Below are 25,522 nucleotides of genomic sequence, written 5' to 3' on the forward strand. Positions count from 1 at the left end.
GCACATGTACATCCCTTTTTGTACCAGGCACTGGTCCATGACCCCTACGAACTGTGGAGAGTTCAAACAGAAGTACTGCCTTCAGTGAGAACCTACAACCCCATATAATTGCATAATAACGCATACATATGCAGATGAGAATGTGAATTACTAAAGATGGATACAGAACATGAAAACGATGGAAAAAGGGGCACGAGAACAGCAAAAGCCAGCGTTCCCTGGGGCAAGCACACCAATTTCTTGATAATTTAACTCCTGACAGATAAAAGGTAAAAGCTACACATAGGGAGGTAAGAGGAAACAAAAGAAGGTAGCCCGCACTTTGGCAGAGAAGCCAAAGTATTTCTTACTTTGAGAAATAAAACTGAAACCAGATTACAGGAGGCTGCATGGCCTCTCAAATTCACTAGGCCTTTCAGAGACTTCTCACACACAGAAGCACAAATTACTTGTCCAGAATGCCAGAGATTCCTGGTAAGTCAGACTGTACACAAACAGACCCAAGTGCCCTTATGAGATGATATCAGGTCAGAGAAAGGCCAGTGAAAATAACTGACTTGAAGAATAAAAAAGGAGGCAGAACAGAGAGAGAAGGAAAGAGAGGGAGATGGGGGGAGGCGGGGGGAAGGGGCAGTGAGATGGGGAAGGAAGAAAGAAACCATGAAAAAATGAAGCTGCCAAAGGCATCAGACCCCAATCTCCCTATCTCTGCCTATCTTCTTATGCAAGAGAGTGACCAGTCTTATACAAAGGCAACAAACAGCAAAAAATGAGTGTCTGTGACCCATACGTAAGTGTGAATAATATTTAAGTAAGGGAACAGGAGCCATGTAACATCCACTGGCCATGTCAATTACATTTACGTCAACTCTTTCTTCTTGATCTTGTAATAATTGCCTCATGTTTAACACAAGGCAAGATATCTCTTTATCCACAGAAATGTGTGTGGAGGCTTTATTAAGCAATTAACCCAAGTAGGCAAATAAACACCCTCATGAAGCATCAAGATTAGCACCAAGATATATATGTGGTAGGACATAAGCAGAGAAGAAAATTAGGAAGATAAAGGTTTATACTGTGAAAACAAAAGAAATAAAAATTGCCTTACAGTGAAAACTCAATAGTAAAAAGGACACATAGTGAACATGATGATGTTATACCCCTTATCACTGACAGGAGCTTTATAATCGTTTTCACAGGACATGTTGTATATTGTGTTATTTCATATTCACTCAACCTTCTGCGATGCAGAGAACAGCTATCATTGTTTTTAGTTAACAAATGAAAAAGTGAGGCTTTGGGGTCCCTGGGTGGCTCAGTCGGTTGGGTGGCTGACTTTGGCTTGGGTCATGATCTCACGGTCCATGGGTTCAAGCCCCATGTTGGGCTCTGTGCTGACAGCTCAGAGCCTGAAGCCTGCTTCAGATTCCATGTCTCCCTCTCTCTCTCTGCCCCTCCCCCACTTGCACTCTGTCTCTCAAAAATGAGTAAAAATATTAAAAATTAAAAAAAAAGAAAAAAAGAAAAGGTGAGGCTTAGAAAGGTGAAATCACTTGACCGTGGGCAATCAATCAGTAAAGAACAGACACTGGACTTGAACCTAGATCTTCTGACTCTTGGTGCTGTGGTCTGACTGGTCATCCCAAATACTCGAACTTCTGGACTGAGCAGCATTCTTGCCCATAAGCAGAAAACAAGGAGGAAAGATGCCTAAATAACACTGAGACTATGTTTTCAACATGCTCACTATCCCTTGAATGCCCTCTTGACAAAGAGCAAGCTCAACCAATCACACACTGTGTGTGTGTGCACGTGCATATACACGCGTGGTATGTGTGTGCATACCTGTATGCCGGGGGCAGGTAGGGAGCTGCAAAACCAACACTTAGGACATCAACAGTAAGTCATGAATATCAGGTTAGAGCACTGAAGCCTGCCTCTCTGTATGGAAACAGTTACCTTGCATCAAGTTCCTCTTTGCATAAAACAGTGACATTTTCATGATGTTTAGGAGCCTGCTTTTGGCTTCCAAAAGCTCTGGCGCCATACCATGCTGTCACTGTAACTGCCCTCCAGTGAGCCATCAAAAGCTTGGCTAGAATATTTTAAATACAGCAGTTTGCTTGCCACCAAAACACTAAGTTGCGATATTTTATATTTATCTCTATTTAAATTTTAGTGATGCTGCATAAATGTTAACGTGGTCTTATGCTAATACAATCACAGAGAAGTCTTAATAATACCATGTACTGGCACACCCCCAGGGTGAGTTATGGCCTGCTAACCAGACCTAATGCATGCTTCTCAAGTCATTTAGTTAGTTTCTTTTAAATAAGATGTGACATCAAGAATGTTACACAGTTTCCCCCAAGAAATGAGTTTCCAGAAGCAATGGCAAGGGACATTTGCTCATATTGAAAGTAGAAAGAAGGTACTTGGGATTACAGGAAAGAATTCCATAAAGAGTCTGGGGAGAGAGCTTACTAATGTTTGATTTAGTTATTTCATGGCTTTTGAGAAACAAAAAGTGAGCCTCAGTAAGTTCTCAAGCTTTTAAAGCCCTGAAGATAAGACCCTGGACTTCTCTCTAGGGCTGAAATCACAATGTTACCAATGACAAACTCACGGTTTCTCTACCATTCCAGTGGATGCACATGCAAACATTTCCTTGGGCTTCCGAAGAGCCTGTCTAGGCCTGGTAGACGAGACTGAGGGAGGTGGAGGGCCCTGGAAGCCACAGCCTTGACTGTCAACAATACAACCACAGGATAACTAGGGCTTGAAGATCAAGGCACGTTAGCCATAAGGGACACAAAGACGTGCAGGGTGCTCAGCCTTCCCTCATGCAACAATTCTTCTAGCCTTCCCAGCTTTGCCCCTCAATTTACTAAAAAAAGATGCTGAAGCCTTTCACAATGAGAAGGCATCAGAGATTCTGATTAAACGACAATAAACATGGATGGAAGGCAAAGGAAATCTTTTCAAAACAAAGCCTGCAATCGTAGAAATGTTCAAAATAGCCTTTCTGCTGCAACATCTTAATCCCAGCACTCAAGCAGAACAACCCCTAATAGCCACCACCCATGCCCGTGCAGCAAGATCCAGAATACTGGTTATTTTAGAGGCACAGGAACAGATAGGAACAGATTTTCAAAAATGAAAGGAACTACAGCTACCAAGGACCAACTGCAGCTTGAAGACGTCTTGACCTTTTTAGTATAGTGATGTAGTACCCAAAAACCTTTTTGCATCCACCCTTTAGAGATGCTGCCTCCCCACTCCTCTTGCCTTATCACTTTTCTAGCATAAGCCAGAATAAGTGAAATTAAAACAAATCCCAACCCAGAGAGTACAAGAACCTGATTGCATGTTGACTGGTACCAGACAATCAGAAGACATAATCCCCCCCAAAAGGCCCCCCTTGGTCAGGTTCATCATTTATTCGTCACCAGACATGGCTTCGCTGCAAAAGGATCAACTCTTAGAGTTCATTCCTTCCCACCCAACTAGCTATGGTTGCTCTAACTTTTTATTGCTTTGAATACAAAAGAATGTGACCTATAGTACATTATTAAATGTCCTTAAGAGAAGGCGGAACAGAAAGTTGTACATGGTAAAAATATCTACTCGGAGTAAGGGCAGAATCAAATTCTTACTCTCGTTTCATTAGGATTACACTAAAATGTGGATAGGCACGTGCAAGAAAGAGTTAAAGTGTAACCTTCTTCCAGGCCAATCAGGCCAAAAATAAAGCTATACTTCACCTGAAGGACCCCGACAATTCTGCCAATGGGATGTCCATCCATGTCATGCCGCTCACCTGGAAAAGGCAGCCCCCAGCACAAATGCAGCATACTCCTTCACCAGGGGTTCTGTGCTGTTCAGCCCATTGATCACCACTTGAAGGCCACCGAAGGAAAGCAGGTCCTGTGCATTATCCATCTGTAACAAAGGCATGGCTTAGTATAGTCCAGCCATCAAGGATTACTGCCTTTCTTTTGGTGACTATTCTAAAAACCTAAAAAATCAAGTAAAAACCAATGGAGACCTTTCTAACAGGAAAAAGATATGTAAAAACAACCTAAATTCATTAATTTGAGATTTCTGAATTCATCTAACATGATTTTCGAGCACCTGTGTGGAAATGGCAGAAATGGCACCTAGTTATTGTTTATGCCAAACATGTCCTGGAAAATTCTAAAACCATAATGAATCACAAAGCTTACTCCAAATGTACAAGCTGTTAACACAAAGATCTGACATCGTCAGGACTAGTAAATAGTGCCATGCTTCCTATTGATGTCTAGTCCTAATGCAGGCAGTGAAAGCAGCAGACACACACACAAAAAAAAAAGGCTTTTCCAAATTTTGTTATTATTATTGCTTAAATGTTTGTTTATTTTTGAGAGGAAGAGAGAGAGCATGAGCAGGGGAGGTGCAGAGTGGGGGGGCGGGGGGAGAAGATCTGAAGTGGGCTCTGTGCTGACAGGAGAGAGCCTTATGCAGGGCTCCAACTCACAAACCATGATATCATGACTTGAGCCCAAGTTGGATGCTTAACTGACTGGTGCCACCCAGGCGCCCCAAAGGCTGTTTTTTAATTAGAAGTCAAGGGACTATGTAACATGAACCCTGTTGCAGAGGGAGGGGGGTCTAGCAGAGTGCTAGAGGAAGAATACCAATAATACCTCCTCTCCTCCCTCTTCCTCACTTCATACAGTCTAAGGCTGACTCACTGTGAGGGCACTCATGATAAAATGTATACAGAAGTCTCTCTCCAAGGCTATAGTGTGATAAAATTCTATCAAACAGCACTGGTCTAGGCTATCCTTTAAGGTCCAAAGCCCCAAGCCTAGACTCTCTTTTATTCTAAAGGGAATATCATGCCCCAGGCTTCATTAATATCCTGGAACAAGAACACTCAACTTGCTCAGAAAGGTCACTGGATCCGGTTTCCTTCATGCAGTAACTATGGTCTCCACTGGAAATACCTTTGTTGATACAAAGGCTGCCTCCTGCCCACAAGTGGATTCCACTCTACAAACATCAGGACAATGCAGGAAGCTAGAGCCCAACAATGTATCTGCTACCCACCTTTTTCCTCCAGATGCCACAGAGCCACTTCCTAACTTTGTCCTTCTAAACTAGACAAAGGCTCTAACAGAGAAACTGAGTTTGAAGGACTTTGATTCTTCCTGTGTTTCTGAGTGGAACTAGCCTGTTTTTACCACTTAGAAGATCATTTTTATATATTGTGATATCATCTCCACAACAGCAGTTTTATTTTCTGTCTGTCCACTCTTGTAGATCCAGTGATTACAACAGCGCTGAGTATATAATTAGGTACTCAATAAATAATTGGGTTTTTAAAAATGTTTATTTTTGAGAGTGAGAGAAAGAGAGGTAGTGTGGGAGCAGGACAGGGGAGGGGGGGGGGATCCAAAACAGGCTCTGTGCTGATAGCAGGGAGCCTAACATGGGGCTAGAACTCGTAAACTGTGAGATCATGACCTGAGCCGAAGTCTGGCCCTTAACGGACTGAGCCACCCAGGAACCCCAATAAATAATTGTTAAACCAACGAACAAATCTGATCAGAAAAAAAAATGTTACTGCAATAAAGTCTACTGTGAATAAAAAAAAAGGCAACCTGGGGTATCTGTGCCAACAAAATAGATGGATCCCTGGTACCAGAGACCTAAAGACATGGCCAATCCAGGGTCCTGAACAAGCATCGAGTCTGCTGTGCCATAAGGGACCTAAGCCAGGGCTGGGATTTTTCTGTCCCAATCCGTCCTTATGAAGAGGAGTGATTACTGGGCCATAGGCCAGCCAACTAGAGAGAGTAGGAGACTGAGAGTTGACTGTTTGCTGACATAAGCACTAATAATACTTCATGAGCCTTCCTTTCTCACATACTCTAATTTTAAAACCTAAGAACGCACTGCCTCTTTTTGATCCTCCCTCCTCCAAGTTTTCTGGATAACAAAGCCATGGCTCAGAGCCCTGTCATTCCATGCCTGGGGTGGCCACTTGTCAAACCTGGTAGGAGTTCTTAATGGAGCAGCTGCCAGTCTAACAGCCGCAGAGCAACACAGCCTGGAGTCCTAGAGGTTCTGATGCAGATGTAGTTTATCTTTATTACTACAAAGACAATTCAGGGTGTTATAAATTCTAACATTTAGATAAGCACCTCAATCTCTTCAATATGTTTTCTCATTTGTTATTTCACTGAAGATGAGGAAGAATCATTCTGCTCACTGCACACCCAGAAGATCTAGCTTCAAAATCTGGGCCCTGCTCAGTATCACACAGGAGAAGGCATCATCAAGGCCCAGGTCTGCAGCTCCCCATCTAGATCTGGGGCCATAACTTTCCCCAGGCTGCCTTCAGTTTGGGGAGAGACAGGTGGACAGAAACTCAAGGCAGAGGGAGGAAGGGCAGGCATGAGGAAGGGAACTGTGCCAACACTCTGGCAGAAAAGAGAGAATAGAGCACTGGACAGGCAATGAGAGGATAGGAAACAGAGAAAGGGAGAAATGATGGTTAATAACTGAGGAGTCATGTGAGGGGAGGCAAACATACTGCCCTAGGGTACATGGGGCAGACAGAGGCTGTACCTCATAAATAACTCACTATTTTCCAAATACACAGTTTAGCTTTTCACAAATCTTGTTTAATAATTCCAATATAGCTGTGAAGAGTCCTAGGGCAGATCCTGTTTGGGTCCTTGAAGCCTGTGGCTCCTCAAAGTTTCTAAACAGTGAGTCTAGAACCAGAGTGGACTGGTGAAGTTTCTGGCAAGGGGAGTCCTATCTTCCTCAAAGCTAGCACTTTATTACCCAACTCCCCATCACAACTAGAATTAAAGGTTAAGCTGTGTCTTCTTTAATTCCTCTGTGAAATCACAAGTCAACACTGTGGTATGATAGCCTGACATACCAGCCCAAAGCAAGAATCTTGTATTTCTAATCTAAAGGCCGATGACTCAGAACATTTATGACTCTTCTGCCCACAGAGCCAAGTTTGGCCTCACGAGGAAAATGGTTCCAGGGCTGACCTCAAACTAAGTTACGTGATGTTGAAGAAACTTTTTACCCCACCTAGTAACCCATGAAAGCAGAATACAACGTCACCCTAGAGAGGACCCGCCGCCAGATAACTGGCAGGCTTGCATGAGAAAAAAATTTTGGAGGGCGCCTGGGTGCCTCAGTCGGTCAAGTGTCCAACTTCAGCTTAGGTCATGATCTAGCGGTTTTTGAGTTCGAGCCCCGCATCGGGTTCTGTGCTGACAGCTTGGAGTCTGGAGCCTGTTTTAGATTCTGTGTCTTGTGCTCTCTCTGCCCCTCCCCTGCTCACGCTCTCTGTCTCAAAAATAAATAAAACATTTAAAAAAAAGTTTTTTTTTGTCTGGGCCCTGCTAGCCTCCTGGGTACTCACTGCCCTGTGGATATAAGTTCTCCAGTGATTTTGGCCTTTTATGCTCAACTAAAGTCAGGGCCTATAGAAACCTGATACCTAAAGATTCACCCAAGTATGTTAAGTGAGAAAAAAATAAAAGCTGCCAAGATCAGAGCAGGACTGAGTTGGCCACTAACCCCTAGGATCCTTAATCCTTTAAATATCTGCAACGGAAAAGCTGTTGGAATTCTTGTTTTTCACCCTGGAGAGAAAGACAGGAAAAGGGAAAGAGAACTCAGGCCCACTTTCTCTCTAAGAGGATCATAGACCTGCTATTTGAGGCCTGAGAAAGAGTTATGAGCAAAGAAAGAAGATGAAGAGGCCACATCATAATTCCTGCAGATAGAGTATACACTCATCCTCTCTCATCACAAAGGCAGGCAAAATACTAAAGAAAGAAAGAATGTCTTTTAGCCTAGTTTATAGAGAACAAGGACGCAGTCATGCGTGGGAGGATGCTGAAGATCTGTATCTTGATGAGGATCTCAAACAAGCTTTTGATTATGATTACACAGTCTTCCTGGGCCACCATCATCCCTAGTCTGAATTACCGCAATAGCCTCCTGTCTGGTTTCCGTGCTTCTACCCACACCCCCTGCCTCCAGTCTAATTCTTAACAAAATGGGCAGAGGGATCCTTTAAAGCCAAGTCAGAGCATGTTGTTCTTATGCTCAACAGCCTTTAATAATGTTCAGTTTCATATTCTTTTCCATGGTCTACAAGGCACCCCATTATCTTCCTCTCATTATCTAAGCTTCATCTACTTCCCTCTCTTCTTTCAGCTCCAACTACATGGACTTGCTCTGATTCCATAAACACACTACACATGCTCCCACCTTAAGGGTTTGGTACTTGCTGTTTCTCCTGCCTGAGATGCTCCTTTCCAACACTGCCAGTCCTTACCAAGATCTACCTTTATTTTCCTATAGCATTTTTCAAATTTAAACACACCATCTATAATTTATTTATGAGTTACATTTATTATCTATCTGTCTCTGCTATACGGTAAGCTCCAATTTTGCTCACTATATGTATTTTAAGTGCCTGTAATAGGTCTTGGTACTTAACTGGCATTCAATAAATTAATTTATTGAATATTAAACAGGTTCTCTTGGCTCCTTCTCCTTAGATCTACCTAAGCCCTTCTGAGCTTCATTCAAATGATACCAGTATCCTGGAAGAGGCAGAGTGACCAAAAGGTGAAGAGCACAGTTTTGGGTCAGACAGACCTTACTGCAGATCCCAGCTCTAGCACTCACTAACTGGGTGAACGTGGGCAATCTCAGATGTGACCTGTGTCTTACTTGCCTCAGTTATAAAATAGAACTAATAACAACACCCACTCAAAAGGCAGCTGTGGAAGCCAATGAAATGATGTGGACAAAGTATTTGAGTAAGTGGCTTGTCTGTGGTAATGCTCAATAAATATTAACTATTATAATTATGGCACAAGTGTGATCAGTCCCTTCCCTGCTACAAACTCTCTAACGAGTCTTAAAATTAAGGATAAAATCATAAAGAGCCTGCTATTCCCAACTCCACCTCTCTGAATCTCTAACTTTTTCACTTTAGGTATGCTATCCTATCTAGTATTTCCCAGGTCCTCAGTCTCACCAAGCTCTCTCTTCTCTACCTTAGACTCTTTGCACATGTTATTTCCCCTGCCTAAAGTAATCTGATCCAAGGGCTGGCAAACTTTTCCAAAGGGGCTGACAGTAATTATTTGTGGCTTTTGTGAACCATAGGGTTTCTGACACAACTATTAAACTCTGCATTGTACCATAAAAATAGCCCCCAACAATAGAATACATAAAAAAACAGGTGTGGCTATGTCCCAATAAAACTTTATCTACAAAAGCCTTTTTCAACACCTCTAACTAGGTTAAGTTCCCTATTATATACTTCCACATTACACTCTGGAGCCATTATCACAATCTTAAATTTAAATTATCTCATTATTAAATTGTTCATTCTTCAATTGTTGTCTATTTTGCCTCTGCTGTATCATCACTGTTGAAAAAATAATGGAGGTTAACATTCCCAATGAAAAAGAGATTAGCCCTCCCTTCTAGAATTTATCTTACTATAATAGCTATTGGTCTAGGTTAAAAGCATATGCCCTGAGAGAGAAGTAAAGATGTTGATGCTATTTCCTTAGGATTCAGGGCAAGGAGGTTTGTTGTCAGAGAGGTTAGTTAAAAGTCAGATTTATGGACAAAGAAATACATTACCTGATGGACATAATATTCAAGATCAAAGAGTGCAGCAATCTTCTCTTCTAGGCTGGAGCTGGAACTATTGAATTTGTTGATCAGCCGTACCATGATCTGCATGTCAGTCTCAATGACAACATTCAGCTCCTCAAAGTCCTTCTTCAGCTCCTCAATGGGGCGAAAGAGCTGTTTAATCTTGGCCTGTCTTGCCTAAGAAGATAATTGAAGCAAAGAGATAATTAGGTCAATTGGAGACATTTCCCCAAGACTCTTGTGGTCTACCATGGATGCTCATTTTCAAACAACTACTGCTCCAGAATTCAAAACCTTCTTTCATCTGTACTATCCAAAAATCCTACCACAGGAATATCTCATCTTATTGCACTTCACTTTGCCACACTTAGAGATAATACATTTTTTACAAATTTAAAGTCTGTGGTAACCTGCATTTAGCAAGGCTATCAGCACCATTTTCCCAACAACATTTGCTCATTTTGTGTCTATCACATTTTGGTAATTCTTGGACTATATCAAATGTTTTCATTATTATTATATTTGTTACTGTGCTCTATGATTAGTGGTTTTTGAGATTACTATTGTAACTGTTTTGGGTTAACAAACCACACCCATATGACAGTGAACTTAAGTGATCAATGTTATGTATGTTCTGACTGTTCCACCGACAGGCAATTCCCCCATCTCTCTACCTCTCTTCGGGCCTCCTTATTTCCTGAGACACAGTGATAATAAAATCAGGCCAATTAATAACCTTACAATGGGTTCTTAAGTGTTCGAGTGAAAGCAAGAGTCTCACGTCTCATTTTAAATAAAAATCTAGAAATGATCAAGCTTAGTAAGGAAGGCACATCAAAAGAAGAGATAGCAAAAGACAAGCCTCTTGTGCCAAACAATTAGCCAAGGTGGGAATGCCAAGAGTTCCTGAAGGAAATTCAAAGCGCTACTCTAGTGAACACAGGAACAATAAGAAAGCAAAACAGTCTTATTGCTGATATGGAGAAAGTTTTAGCGCTCTGGATAAAAGATCAAACCAGTCACAACATTTCCTTAAGCCAAAGCCTAATCCAGAGGAAGGCCCTAAACTCACTTTAATTCTATGAATGCTGAGAGAGGTGAGGAATCTACAGAAGAAAAACTTTGAGGCTAGCGGAGATTGGTTCATGAGGCTTAAGAAAACAAGCCACCTCCATAACATACAAGTGCAAGGTGAAGCAAAAGTGCTGATATAGAAGATGCAGCAAGTTTTCCAGAAGATATAGCTAATTCATGAAGGTGGCTATATTCAGCAACAGATTTGCAATGTAGATGAAATAGCCCTCTATTGGAAGAAGATGCCATCTAGGACTTATATAGTTAGAGAGGAGAAATCAATGCCTGGCTTCAAAGCACAGGCTGATTTTCTTGTTAGGGGCTAATGTAGCTGGTGACTCTAGGTTGAAACCAGTGTTTATTTACGTCTACAAATCCAAGGCCCCTAAGAATTAAGCTAAATCTATCAGGCCTGTATTCTATAAATAGAACAAAGCCTGAATGACAGCATGTCTATTTACAACATGGTTTACTCAATTATGTTGAGACCACTGTTGAGACATACTGCTCAGGAAAAAAAATTCCTTTCAAACCATTATTGCTTATGGACAATGCACCTGGTCGCCCAAGAGCTCTGATGGAGAGGTACAACGAGATTAATGTTGTTTTCATGCCTGCTAACATAACACCTATTCTGCAGCCCATGGATCAAGGATTCACTTCAACTTTTAAGTTCCAATTAGAATATTAAGAAAATACATTTTGTAAGTCTACAGCTGCCGTAGGTAATGATTCTCCTAATGGAACTGGGCCAAGTAAATTGAAAACCTGTTGGAAAGGATTCACAGTTCTAGATACCATTAAGAACATTGTTGATTTATGAGAAGAGGTCAAAAAATCAACATTCACGGGAGTTTGGAAAAAGGAGGTTCCAGCTCTCATGGATGAATGTGAGGAGTTCAAGACCTCAGTGGAAGAAGTCACTGCAGATGTGGTAGAAATATCTAGAGAATCAGAATTAGAAGTGGAGCCTGAAGATGTGACTAAACTGTTACAATAGGATGATGAAAATTTAGCAAATGAGGAGTCACTTCTCACGGATGACCAGAGACAGTGGTTGCCTGACATGGAATCTACTCCTGGTGGATGTGCTGTAAAGAAAGTTGAAAAATGCCAACAAAGGATTTAGAATATTCCGTAAACTTAGTTGATAAAACAGCAGCACGGTTTGAGAGAACTGACTCCCAATTTTTTGAGACAAGTTCTACTGTGGGTAGAATGTTATCAAACAGCATCACATGCTACAAAGAAACTGTTCATGAAATCCTTCAATGTGGCAAACTTCACTTACTGTAAGAAACTGCCACAGCCACCCTAAAATTCAGTGGCCACTATCCTCATCAGTCAAGCAGCCATCAGCATTGAGGCAGGACAGTCCCCAAGCAAAAGGATTACAACTCACTAAAAGCTCAGGTGGTTGGCATTTTTCAGCAATAAGCTCCTTTTTAAAAAAAATTTTTTAAGTTCATTTTTTTATTTTTGAGAGAGAGAACAAGCAAGGGAGGGGCAGAGAAAGAAAAGGAGGCACAGAATCCGAAGCAGGCTCCAGGCCCCGAGCTGTCAGCACAGAGCCTGACGCAGGGCTCGAACCCACAAACCTTGAGATCATGACCCGAGCAGAAGTCAGGCACCCAACCAACTGAGCCACTCAGGCGCCCCAGCAATAAAGTTTTTTTGAACTAAGGTATGTATATTGGTTTTTTTAGACATAATGCTATCCTACACTTAACAGAGTACAGTATAAAATAAACATAACTTTTATATGCCCTGGGAAACCAAAAAATTAATCTGACTTGCTTTATTGCAGTGGCCTAGAACCAAACCCACAGTATCTCCAAGGTACACCTATACCTTCTAGGATGCCCACAGAAGACAGCCCTCAGAGTCTAACCATATAGACCTCTGCCCCAAAACACACGATTTTCCAAGGCTCACTTATACCAGCCTGACTTACAATGTTCAAAAAGAATGGAAAGTCTTCTTGTTGCAATCACTGAAGTCAGGGGAAGCAATGAAAGCTCACCTTCAACCCCTAACCTCACACGAAAAGGCTGAGGTTTAAGGTCAAATTATCTGTACCTTGCTTCTCTATCTTCTACAATGACTGAATACCTTCACTTTGCCCTGCCCAATCCAGCAACATTTTAGAGAAACCGGACATAGGAAACTGTGGATAAAGAGCTACCAGAGTGGGAGCAATCTGCTGATGAAAATTAGATCACTGTCATTACTGTCAATCTAACTACATGTGTACAATTTGTTCAACTGTCTGAAGTGGCTAAATTACTGTATGTACTACACTCAAGTCTCAATTTTCTCTCAATACCTCCCCACTGTACACACATACAAAAGTTTTAAAATTATGTTGGAGGTGAATAAAAGACTTCAATTAGATACTTTACACATGTGACACTCCTGTTTACTTCCCAATTTTAGAGGATAGTGCTCATAAAGAGAGTCTGAAAGATCACAGTGGTTTTGAGTCTCTATCTTCCAAGAAAAATTAAAAGGCACGAATATTTATAAAAAGCAGAATGATGAATAGCTGTCGGCTCCAAACTGCTCATCTATTACCTATGGGTTTTCTCCCCAGTTATAAGTACTCCATAGAAACACCAACCAAAGAAATGAATCAGCCTCTCTTAAAAAAAGACCAAGCTCCTAGCAGAGCAATCACATCTAAGGGATGTCATATCCTGTTTCTTTGGGTTAAAACAAGAGTGAAATGCTTCCCCTACACCCAGCTAAAGGACCCTGGATGGCCGCCAAAGGAAGGGCAAAGAGGTCCAGGGAAGCTGAGTCACTGCCTAGAGCTGTTGTATGTCAGGCAAGTGAGCAGGGTAAGAAACAAGGCTCCTCTACCTCACAAAAGTGATGTGCACCTGGCCCTCAGGAAGGCCTTTAAAGCAACAATAACTTTTTATTTTGCAATAATTATAAGCTCACAGAAAGTTAGAAAAATAATATAGGAGTACCATGTACCCTTTGTTCAGCTTCCCCCAATGGTAACATCTTATGTAACAACAGTATGCTAACAGAACCAAGAAAATAACAAAGGTACAATACTGTTAACTAGACTATAAGCCTTATTCAGACTTTATCAGCTTTTACATGTACACATTTGCTTATACGCACATGTGTATTATTCTACACAGTTTTATCTAATGTATACATTCATGTATCCCCCAGAACAATCAGGCTACTGAACTATTCCACCACCACCAAACAACTCCACTGAGCTACCCCTTTATAAGCTGCACCTCATCCTCCCACCCATCCCTGTGCCCTGGCAACCACTAATTTTTTCTACATATCCATAATTCTGGCATTTGAGGAATATTATAAAGATGGACTCACACAGTCTGTAATCTTTTGAGATAGGTTTTTTTTTATCTGAACATAATGCACTTGAGATCTATCCAAGTTATCACACGTATCAATGGTTCATTTATTTTTTTTTAAGTCTATTTATTTTTTGAGAGAGAGAGATAGAGAACATGTGAAAGAGAGAGAGCACCCACATGGGAGAGGGGCAGAGAGAGATAATCACAAGTAGGCTCTATCCTGTCAGAGCGGAGCCTGAAGTGGGGCTTGAACTCACGAATTGTGAGACCATGACCTTAGTAGAAATCAAGAGTGAGATGCTTAAAAGACTGAGTCACCCAGGTGCCCCAATGGATCATTTATTTTTTTTTTTAATTTTTTTTCAACGTTTTTTATTTATTTTTGGGACAGAGAGAGACAGAGCATGAACGGGGGAGGGGCAGAGAGAGAGGGAGACACAGAATCGGAAACAGGCTCCAGGCTCTGAGCCATCAGCCCAGAGCCTGACGCGGGGCTCGAACTCACAGACCGCGAGATCGTGACCTGGCTGAAGTCGGACGCTTAACCGACTGCGCCACCCAGGTGCCCCTGGATCATTTATTTTTAATGCTGAGTAGCATTCCACTCTATAGGTATACAGTTTGCTTAACCATTTACCTGTTGAACATTTGAGATGTTTCCAGGTATTGGCTATTATGAATAAAATCACATGAATATTTGTATAAAGGCTTTTTAAAAAATGTTTACTTATTTTGAGAAAAAGACAGAGAGAGAGAGAGAGAGAGAGAGAGAGAGAGAGAGAGAGAGAGAGAATCCCAAGCAGGCTTGGCATTGCCAGTACAGAGCCCAATGTGGGGCTCAAACTCACAAACCATGACACCATGACCTAAGCTGAAATCAAGAATCAGATGCTTAACCAACCAAGGCAACCAGGTGCCCCTGTATAAAGGTTTTTTATATAAATTTAAGTTCTTATTCCTCCAGGATAAATGCCCACAAGCATAACTACTGGGTCATATGATAAGCATATGTTTGGTTTTATAAGAAACTGCCTGTTTTCCACAGTGACTGTACCATTTTACATTCTCACCAACAATGTGTGAAAGACCCGGTTTCTCCACATCCCCACTAGTATTTAATATTATCATCATTTTTGTTGTAGGTATTCTTATAGATGCATAGTGTTACCTCATTAAGGATTTAATTTGCATTTCTCCAAAATCTAATGACATTAAACATCTTCTCAAGTGCTTATCTGCCATCCACAAATCTTAGGTGAAATGTCTGTTCGTTTCCTTTGCTCATTCTCTAAATACGTTGTTGTTCTTACTGCTGAGCTTTTAGAGTTCTTTTCAGTCTAGATACAAGTCTTTAATCAGACACAGTCTTTGCTTTGCACCAAACTTAAACATGCCAAATTCAAGGACTATAGTTTAGCTAACACCATTCTCCCAACACTACCCAAATTTCAGTTACTACAGATTTCAGCTAACTACAATTGCATCAACTACAAACTTTGCTGCTAGCTCTTCAGTCCACAAATCACTACATATAACATAAATGCTCATGATGATGAGTGGCTGATCACACTACTTCTTTCGAAGTATGACTGGTCACTGTGGATTCATTACTCAGTTCATACACAGATGTCAAGTGTGTAGTTGTAGGACTTCATCATCCTCTAATGATAAATCCATGTAACATTTCATAAAAACGGATAATCAAAAGAAAGAACTGGCCAAGAAAGATCAAAGTGTAGCAAAGAAATAAATAGTGGTAATTCTGATAGTAAAATTCATATTGAACATATATGTAGTTACAGAATAAGTCATAATTTTTGCTTCAACTATCCAACATTTTTAAAACATAAGAGAAAGTCTATACTTTCTTCCCTTATTTTGATACATTTCGTTGTTCTTTTCTTCTTCCTGATGTTTCCAGTTTCTTTCTGCTATTATTTCCTTTCTATTTGGAGAATATTCTCTAGTCATTCTTTTAGGTAGGTCTGCTGGTTACAAATTCTTTTAATTTTCTTTTGTGCAAGAATGCCTTGATTTCTTTTTCACTCATGAGAATACTTTCATTGGGTATAAAATTCTAAGATTATAATTTTTTTTTCAGCACTTGAAAAATACTGTGCCACATAGTCTGGTCTCTGTGGTATCAAATGAAAAATGCACTGTCAATCATTGTTCCAGCAGTATATTGTTTCTAACCAGCTGCTTTCAACATTTTTTCTGTATTTCATTTTCAGGAGGTTGACTGTGAAGAGTCATGGTGTTGATTTCTCTGAGTTTATCCTACTGAAAATTCATTCAGTTTCAAGAATCCATTCATTTATGCTCTTGACCATATTTGGGGATTTTTCCATCTTTTTTTTTTTTTTAAACTTTTTTTTAATGTTTATTTATTTTTGAGAGAGAGAGCGAGCTGGGAAGGGGCAGACAGAAAGGGAGACACAGAACCTGAAGCAGGCTCCAGGCACCAAGCTGTCAGCACAGAGCCCGACAAGGGGTTCAAACTCATGAACCGTGAGATCATGACCTGAGCCAAAGTCAGACGTTAACCAACCGAGCCACGTAGGCACCCGCCCCATCTTTATTTCTTAGTTTATGTTTTCATTATTTTTCAGTATTCTTTCTCTTTTCCTAAGACTCCAATGGCAGAAATATTAGATCTTTTCTTATAATCACACAAGTCCCTAAGTCTCTGTTCACTGTTTTTCCTATTCATTTTCTCTGTTATTTAGACTTTTTAGTAATTTCTGTCAAGTTCATTGGTTCTTCTCTCTCTTCCCTATTCTGCTACTGAGCCCATTCAATGTTTTTAAACAATGTTGGTTGTATTTTTCCAGTTCTAAAAATTCCATTTGATTCTTTTTTACATCATCTAGTTCTTTGCTGAGGTTGTCATTTGTTTCAAGAGTTTTCACAATTGTTTGTTGAACCACTTTTATGTTAACTGCTTTGAAATCTTTGTAATTCAAAACTTCTGTGTCCTCTCACTTTTGGCATTTGTTAATTGTCTTTCCTAATTCAAGGTTTGATGTTCTTAGTTCTTGGTATGGTGAGGGTTGTTTTATTTTGTTTTTTTTGTTTTTTTTTTTTTATCCTGGACATTTAGGTATCAAGTTTTACAACTATGAAGCCTATTCAATCTTCTTTTTCAGCAGGCAGTTACAATGTTTACATTTAATATGCTGATTCTGTCCTTCTTGTATGGCTGTAACTGTAAGACAGTTTCGTTTCCAGACCCTTTACAGTGTTATTTTGGTCTGTTTCCTTTATGTGCTACCCAGAGGCTCATCCAAAAACCTGGCAGTGTTCCACAACTTAGTTCAGTTCTCAAATCTTCTGCTATGTTAATTCTGGTCAGTTTCTCATGTGGGTCACTAGAGACTTGCCCAGAACTTCATTTGTGAAATCCCTTTCTCCAGCTCCCTTTTCTCCAAAATCCTACCACCGGTTACTAGTTAGGAGGAAGAACAACGTCACCTGCTGCCAGTAGACACTCTACATTGGTCTTTCCTTAGCTTCTATATCACCTGGGTGGGGGAAGTGAAACACTTCTTCATTGCTGCTGGTCTGAGGGTGGAAGTTTGGGCTTATCACTTACCCTCACTGACACTGCCCCAGAATGGGGAGCAGAACGATGCCTCACACTATGTCAGTGCCACCAAGGAGAAGGTAGGACTATAGATTCTCCATTCACCACCATCTCTTAGACACCACCCCCCCCCATCTCTGCTCCCCCACCCTCCCACCTCTGCCAACACACACAATGGCATCACCTCAGCTCCAAGTGAAAAACCACCTTGGTAGTGTCAGGCAGGGGAAGACATTCAAGTACATTTCTTGGTGTCTCAAGACACCATCCCAACAGGAGAACCAGCCTGCTACTTCCATGTGTCTGCAGGTAACACACCAGCACGAGAAGCAGCGAACAGTCTTCTACCACTGGGCAGAGGGGAGAAATGCCAGCTGTCTGTTCAATCATTGAATCCAGCTCTCTGTTCAATCTTGGTCAAGATAGCAGAGCAATGCATCACATCATCTCATTGCCATCGGTAGGGGGGGTCTAAGTTCAGCCTCTCTGCTTGGCTTCTGCTGACACCATTCTGGTGGAGGAGTAAGAGTGCAGCCTGCTACCACCAAGTGGAAGATGGACATTCAAGTTCCTGATTCAACTTCCACTGGTACTAAGGGTGGGATGGGACATTTCCATTGTTTTTGGCTAAAGTAGCCAAAAGTACTGTCAAAAAGGGTTTTGTTCTATTTGGCTGCCCTTTTCCTAGTGATTTCTCTAGAAAGACCAGGTCTTCTTTAGGGCTTTTTCTATCTGTACCTGTTAGCATTTCCTGGGTGTGGGCTCCTCCAATACCCACTCTGAGATATACAAAGGGGGAAAAGAAAGCCCAAGGAACTCAGTGTTGTGTCATTCTTCCAGTTCTAAGGTCCCTAGCCAGTCTGCTTTCTTCTTCCCACCTTGTAGAGTCTTCTAATATTTGCTTTCAGTATTACGCCCAAGGTTTTTAGTTGTTCTTAGCAGGAGAAATAGTAAGAAATGAGTCTACTTTATCTTGTCCAGAATCAAAAGTCTGAGAAGGTCCCATTTTTAAGTGGAGCAATTTATAGCTACAGGTGAACAATAGCTGACATAATAAAATAAAGCATCAAGACACTTAGGGTAATGGAGGTATAAAGGGATCAGATTCGACAACAAAAGCCCAAATCTGTTTGGCCAGACAGAGCTTTTCCACAAAGCAAGGGATTCTGGGAAGGACTGATTCATTTAAATCTAAGGTACCAATATACATAATAGAATTGGTGCCCTTCCACCTAAAAAATCAAGTAAAAAAATTTCAATTGATAGTATTGGCACAATATTTGACAGTATTATTTTTATAAATAGCAAAAGCACCATAAAACCTGGGTTTAAAGACTGATAAACAAAAAGGATGATGCCATCTGTAGCCAGGAGCCTGAGATATGTCAGAAACTCCCCAACCTACTTCAAGTCAATTTATTTGCCAGTCCCAAGGGCACTGACAATAAACTGAGTCAATCTAGACAGGCTCCAAATGAAAGCAGGAGAAAAATCCTAGGACCCAGCACCTCAGTGAAGAAGCCAATAACCTACACTCCACAGAAGTGAAAAAGGAGTGTGGCAATTCTATCTTCAAACTGGCAGCTGACTTAAACAAGCTGGGACAGGGATCCTACATTTGGGTACTGGTATTGGAATCTTCTCTTGTTAGGGGAAAGGATTCTTTTCAGTTGGCAAAAACAGCAACTTAAAACTTAATCTCTTGCTTTTAAGTTAAAAAAAGAATATTTTCTTAATATTCATAGTTTTCTACACAAACTTTATCATGTGAAAGAATACCATTAAAAGAGAACAAAGAGAAGAGGGGTGCCTGGGTGGCTCGGTCAGTTAAGCGTTCAACTTCGGCCCACTTTGGCTCAGATCATGATCTTGACACTCGTGAGTTCGAGCCCCACATCAGGCTCTGGGGTTCACGCTGAGACCTGGGAGCCTGGAGCCTGCTTAGGATTCTGTGTCTCCCTGCCTCTCTGCCCTTCCCCCACTCACACTCTGTCTCTCTCTCTCTCTCTCTCTCTTGCTCAAAAATACATTTTAAAAAAAAATTTAGGGGCTCCTGGGTGGCTGAGTCAGTTAAGCACCCAACTTCAGCTCAGGTCATGATCTTACACCTCATGAGTTAAAGCCCCACATCGGGCTCTGTGCTAACAGCTCAGAGCCTGGAGCGTGCTTCAGATTCTGTGTCTCATTCTCTCTCTGCCTGTCCCCCATTGTGCTCTCTCTGTCCTTCAAAAATAAATAAACATTAAAAAAAAATTTTAATTAAAAAAAAGAGAACAAGAGAAGAGATGGGGTACAGTGGGTCTTCCACCCACAGAGAAGACATGGAACAGGGGCTGACTGCTTGTTACTGTCAGGCCCATATGGGGTCCATGGTGAAGGGATGGTGAGTGGGCATGAGCCCAACCCCTGGCCACAGGAAGGTCAATCTTGCTCAAGGCACCGAGGCACACAATGCTCACCTCTGCTGGCCTCAACTTCACCAGTTAAGGGGATTTGCTTTTCCTCACCCTCCCAAACCCAGTTAATATATCTGTGGTGGAATGAAATTTTACCTGTCCCCTTCCTACGCCCACTGCTGCTACTACTGCCATCCTGCTACTCATCTTCTCATACCATATACACTCTCCATGCTGGTAGATGTGACTTCACTGAGATGAGTGAAGACATGGAGACTTGGTCTGCATGTTAACACATCCTAATTAGGTCCTCCTTGACACCAAAAAAAGAAAAAAAAAAAAAAAAAGAAAAAGAATGATTTGTCTCAGAACTGCTTAACTCAAAAGGATCTGAGGGACCTAAGGCTTCCTCCACTTAAGATAGAAGCTGTCAATAACCTGATGCTGCCCCTCCAAGATACGCCAGGATTCTGGGCCAGCAGCAGAGATGCAAACAAAGAAAAAGAGAATTATGAGGGTAAAAGGAAGAGAGAACTTGCAAAGGTCTCCAAAGTAGCCACTGGAGGAGCTTCTTTGAAGGAGAGAACTCAAATGGAAATATAAAAACTAATTTGTGACATTCTCTGGCTATCACATGAGTTCACAATCTATCTAAAGAGTAAGATTTCTTGCTGGTATAAGCCTGTACCCACAAGCCCTCCCAGACACTAGGGGCATAACCAAGGGACTACAATTCTGCCTCTTTCTCCTTCTCACTCCCTTAGTTTGTACACAAATTTAAAACTGGAGGAAATGTCAGCCATCCTCTTGTTTCCCACACCCCCCACCCCAGCCCCACCACCTTATTGTACATTTAAGGAACCTGAGGCCTGGAATAAGGAATACATTTGCTATGAGGCCTAGAAAAAGGGAATACATCTGTTACATGTTCAAAGGACAAGGATCAAGACTTCCTTCCCAGCCCGGCTCCTCCGTCCTTTAAGCTTTTGTCTAATCCAAGTGTAAGTAAGGAGGTCTGGGTTTTAATCTCTATTCTCCTCACTCTTGTCTGTGATAATGAAGAGTGCAACTATCTCTGCCATGTGCCTCAATTTGTTGAGGCCCAAACATGTAATGTGAAGTTGGATCCTAAATAATGAAATGCTCCCAGTATTGGTATTTTTAAAAAATAGTCCAATAAGGATTACTTATTTGGCATTAACTGCACTTTATTTTACAATATTATGGGGCGCCTGGGTGGCTCAGTCAGTTGAGCGTCCAACTTCAGCTCAGGTCAGGATCTCGCAGTGAGTTCGAACCCTGTGTCGGGCTCTGTGCTGACAGCTTGGAGCCTGGAGCCTGCCTCGGATTCTGTGTCTCCCCCTCTCTCTGCCCCTCCCCTGCTCATGCTCAATCGCTATCTCTCAATAATGAATAAACTTTAAAAAATTTTTTTAAATTATTTTACAATATTATTATCATTACCCCATGTTTATTTTAAGAGCTTGTGGAAGAAGTGACTCCCTTCAAGGTCATCCTGTAGGCTTATACTAACTCCCTGGGAAGAATATCACATACCTTGTCTTCCTTTGAACTCTCCACTTCTGTCCCCTCCTTGAATTTTGCCAGTGCACTCTTGAGGTCCTGAGATGTGTAGGTGTTGGCGTTTATGTCCAGCCTGTCCAAAAAGAAGGTGAAAGTTAGAAAGGAGGCACCATTTTTCCCAAGAAAGAAACTTCACTAGGTGGCTGGTACTCCCAAACAAGGTAAGCCATGGCCAGCTCGAACTCAGAGTGCACTACCCTAGCTTTGCCTTCGGTCAGCCACAAGTCTAAGAGGTAATCTTACCTTAAAGCTAGAAGAAGAAATACAAAGCTGAAGAAGGGGTCATTTTATTAAAGAGGATGAAATGGCATGGGGCAGACAAAGGCCCACCATGGACAGACCACTCTCAGCCAGCTACTTAGGCAGAAATAAGTCTGGAATGTCTGTGCAGTGCTGTTCTGTCAGCATGTGCCAGGGCTGGACCTCCTGGAGGGCAGTGGGCACAGATAAGGGGAATAACATGCACCCAATTTATATTCTTCTAATAAACGGATCAATGGGGACCTGAACCCCCCCCATGCATGTCTGGTCTGATTTTACAAGGCAGCCTTTCTTCACAAAAACAGTTTAGATAAATTCACACCTTTAAAACCAACTCCTGGGCCCAGAGTTGATGCAGAAGGTATGTGCCAACCTGACAAAGGAATGGATTTGAAATATCAAGGACTAGAAGCAAAGCCAACCGTGTTCCACAGTCAGCCTCTAAGGAGAGGGAGGAAAGGAACCAATGTGGATGTAATCTCAGGAACCTGGCAAAGACTAGAGTGGCATCCTCCCAAAACCCCCTGGAGCTGATCGAAGCCACAACCATTCTTCTTAATTGGAGAGGAGGCATTCATGGGTTGGGGGGTGGACTTTACCACCAACAATGATTTTAGGTCAGTGAACAGAGAGATCAGACCAAGAGTGACATGGACAAAGGGAAGTGTGGAATGTAGTGTCTGTGCTTGACAAGACGGTTGCGGGGAGAGGGGTTAAGGATAACCCGGGAGATTACAGAGATGAGGAAGTAAGGGGTTACTGGACTACTCTGGGCAAGATAAGCACATCAGTCTAACAGTCAAGATCCTAACAGACCTCAGCTCTCATTAAAGGCATGTGCTTAGGGCTTTGCTCATTTCTCATTTCATCTTTGATTCATCTTAGAAACCCCCTAGAACTCTGAGAAAAACACTTGCCTTCTCTAAACCTCAATCCTCATAAACTAATAATCGCTAATAACTCCCATTTACTGAGCACTTAAGCATGTGTCAGTCACTGTTTTAATCCTTTAGAAGTAATATTTCATTCAAATGATTACCACAATCCTACAAGGTAGAGAAGAGAATCCCTCTCCCAGAAAAGCATCACCCACTGCCAGCAGCATGTAGATGCCACTGCCCTGCTCTTTACCCCTAAGAGAGAGCTAAGTATTTAGGGGCACAGCTTGAACAGATTATCACCTCCCTCCTCTAATACTTGGTCTGGACAAATCCCATCATGTCTCATATCTCCATTTATTGCCTTAAATGCCACTCTTCCAGGCCACTCACCATCACTCATTTTAGCCCCTACTACACACACACAAGTGTGCACATGTGTGTCTGCACACACAGACAGAAAACCATCTTCAGCTGGTATTTTCACTTCATTCTTCACCGAGAAAAATAGATGTTATCATCAAGAACTCCTTCATATTCCCCTCATGAGCTCTATACACTAACCTGCACCAAATCTAGATTCTCTGCTTTCCCTTCTAAGACCACGAATGACAGTGAACCTGCTCCTATTAAACCTAAGTTCCAGATCCCACTTTCCTTTGCAAAAGCTTTAACCCCCATCATTATACTGTTCCCTCCTGTCTGCATCATCAATTTCTCCCTTTGGTTGGATTATTCCCTTGAGTATATGAATACTCTTCTGACTAATTATGATCTCTAATTATCAAACCATTCCCCTGATCTCCTTCAGAGTAAAACTTTATGAACAAATAGTCTTAACTCACTCTTCTCATCTTCATGACTGCTATTTACACTGCCATTTGCTCTAATCCAGATCCCTTTACCGTTCCCTACTAATACTTCTCATCAAAATTACTAATAATTAACAACTGGATCCAATGGACTCTTCACTAATGTCATGTTCCTCAACCACTCAGCATCATTTACATAGTTCACCTCTCCCTCCTTGAAACACTCTTCTTTCTGGCTTCTTGTTACCACATTCTTATGTTTCTTCCCCTTCCTCTCTCCTTCCCTAACTCTTGTGCTGGTTCCTCATCTCCTACCTGAACCCTATATACTGGAATGCCTTGGAGTTCAATCCTAGACAATCTTCTCTACCTCTGCACTCTCCCCTAGTTCTTTATCCATTAGGCAATGATGCCCAAACTTACATCTTTGACCCAATCCTCTCCCCTGAGTGACAGTCAGACTCTTGTATAACTAACTGATAAATCTTAGATCTGGGATGTTTATCAGGCACCTCAAACTTATTACAGCTAAAACATGGGTCTTGATGTTTCTCCCCATAAATCTGTTCCTCTCCCAATCTTTTCTATTTCAATAAACGGTACTTCTGAGCACCTAGTTGTGTCAAATCACAAAATGAGGCTTTATCTCAGATTCCACCACACCACCTTCCATCAACCCCTAAATCTAAATCTAAAGCAAGTCCTATTGGCACTACCCTCAAATTAAATCTCCAAACCCATCCGCTCTCCATCATGACACTCTAGACTCATTCACCAGTATGTCTACCTGATCTTCAGAAATGACATCCTAATTGTCTCTGTAATTCTTTTGTCCACTCTGAATCTATCCCCCATACACACAGCAAGTAGAGTGATCTTGCCAAAATTACATTAAACCACTCTCCCACACCAAATCCTCCACTGGCTTCCTATCACAATTCTAGTTAAATGAAGACTAGTCAACATGCATCTCAAAACTCCACATGATCTGGCTCCTCTTATCTCTCCCAAATCATCTATTAGTCTTCTTCCTTCGCCTACTCTCTAGTCACCCTAATCACTTTGTTTCTCAACTTGATAAAGTCTTTCCTTGACAAAGCTAGGGACTCTTCTTGTTGCCTCTGCCTGAGATCCTCTAACCTTAAATGTATAAAATTAACTCTTTGTATGACTAAATCCCCATCATTCTTCAGGTCTAAGCTCAAGTATCACTTTAATGAGGTCTTCCAAACCATCCTATCTAAACTGGCCTTCCCAAGGGACTGACTGGTTTATTTCTTCCCTACTATTTACCACTATCTGTAATTACTTTATGTGCCTTTTTATTTTTCAGTTTATCTTCCTGCCATGTCCATAAGGCTGGTATCCTGTTTTGTTTAGTACTATATCTCCAATACCTAGCACATAGGCACTCAATAAGTCTTTTGTGAAATGAATGAATGGAGCAAGGAAATGGCCCTGTCTTTGGGCCACACCCTTAACTACAATGTCATACTGTACCATGGTAGATACTCAACCCAAGATGGGACAACCTGGATATACTCTGTCGGTCATCACTACAAAGAAGACAGTTGCTCCAGGGCAAAAAAAGAGATACAATGTTGAGATACTGACATGGGATATGGACTAAAACCAGGGGAGATAACAATGCCTAACACATAAATAGCAAGAGAACACCCTGCTGCTAGGAACCAAATATACCATGAAGTCTGGCAGTGCCAAGAGAGGCCTCTGAAAGAAGTCAGAGTCAATGCCTTGTCCCAGGCTTTACAGTCCAGAGGCATTACAGCTCTAGGTAGCAGGATGTCTAGTCACACAGCCAGTAGGACTAGTGGAGAGATTGCCATGGATTAGTCTGAAAGGACTATCCCCATCTTTCCTT

General features: G+C 41.6%; 1 protein-coding gene across 12 annotated transcripts in view; it reads right to left on the reverse strand.

Annotated features, from left to right (window-relative positions):
* SIL1 (SIL1 nucleotide exchange factor) overlaps positions 1–25,522 on the reverse strand; it is a 288,817-nt gene that overhangs the window by 70,293 nt on the left and 193,002 nt on the right. For all 12 annotated transcript variants that reach the window (XM_042936630.1, XM_042936624.1, XM_042936594.1 and 9 more), the window contains 3 exons: positions 21,663–21,762; positions 9,691–9,882; positions 3,821–3,942 (listed from right to left, as the gene is read on the reverse strand). In XM_042936630.1, the coding sequence (XP_042792564.1) occupies positions 3,821–3,942; positions 9,691–9,882; positions 21,663–21,762 (414 nt within the window). The remainder of the gene's footprint in view (positions 1–3,820; positions 3,943–9,690; positions 9,883–21,662; positions 21,763–25,522) is intronic.

Source organism: Panthera leo, chromosome A1 (genome assembly GCF_018350215.1).
Source record: "Panthera leo isolate Ple1 chromosome A1, P.leo_Ple1_pat1.1, whole genome shotgun sequence".
Taxonomy (NCBI): Eukaryota; Metazoa; Chordata; class Mammalia; order Carnivora; family Felidae; genus Panthera; species Panthera leo.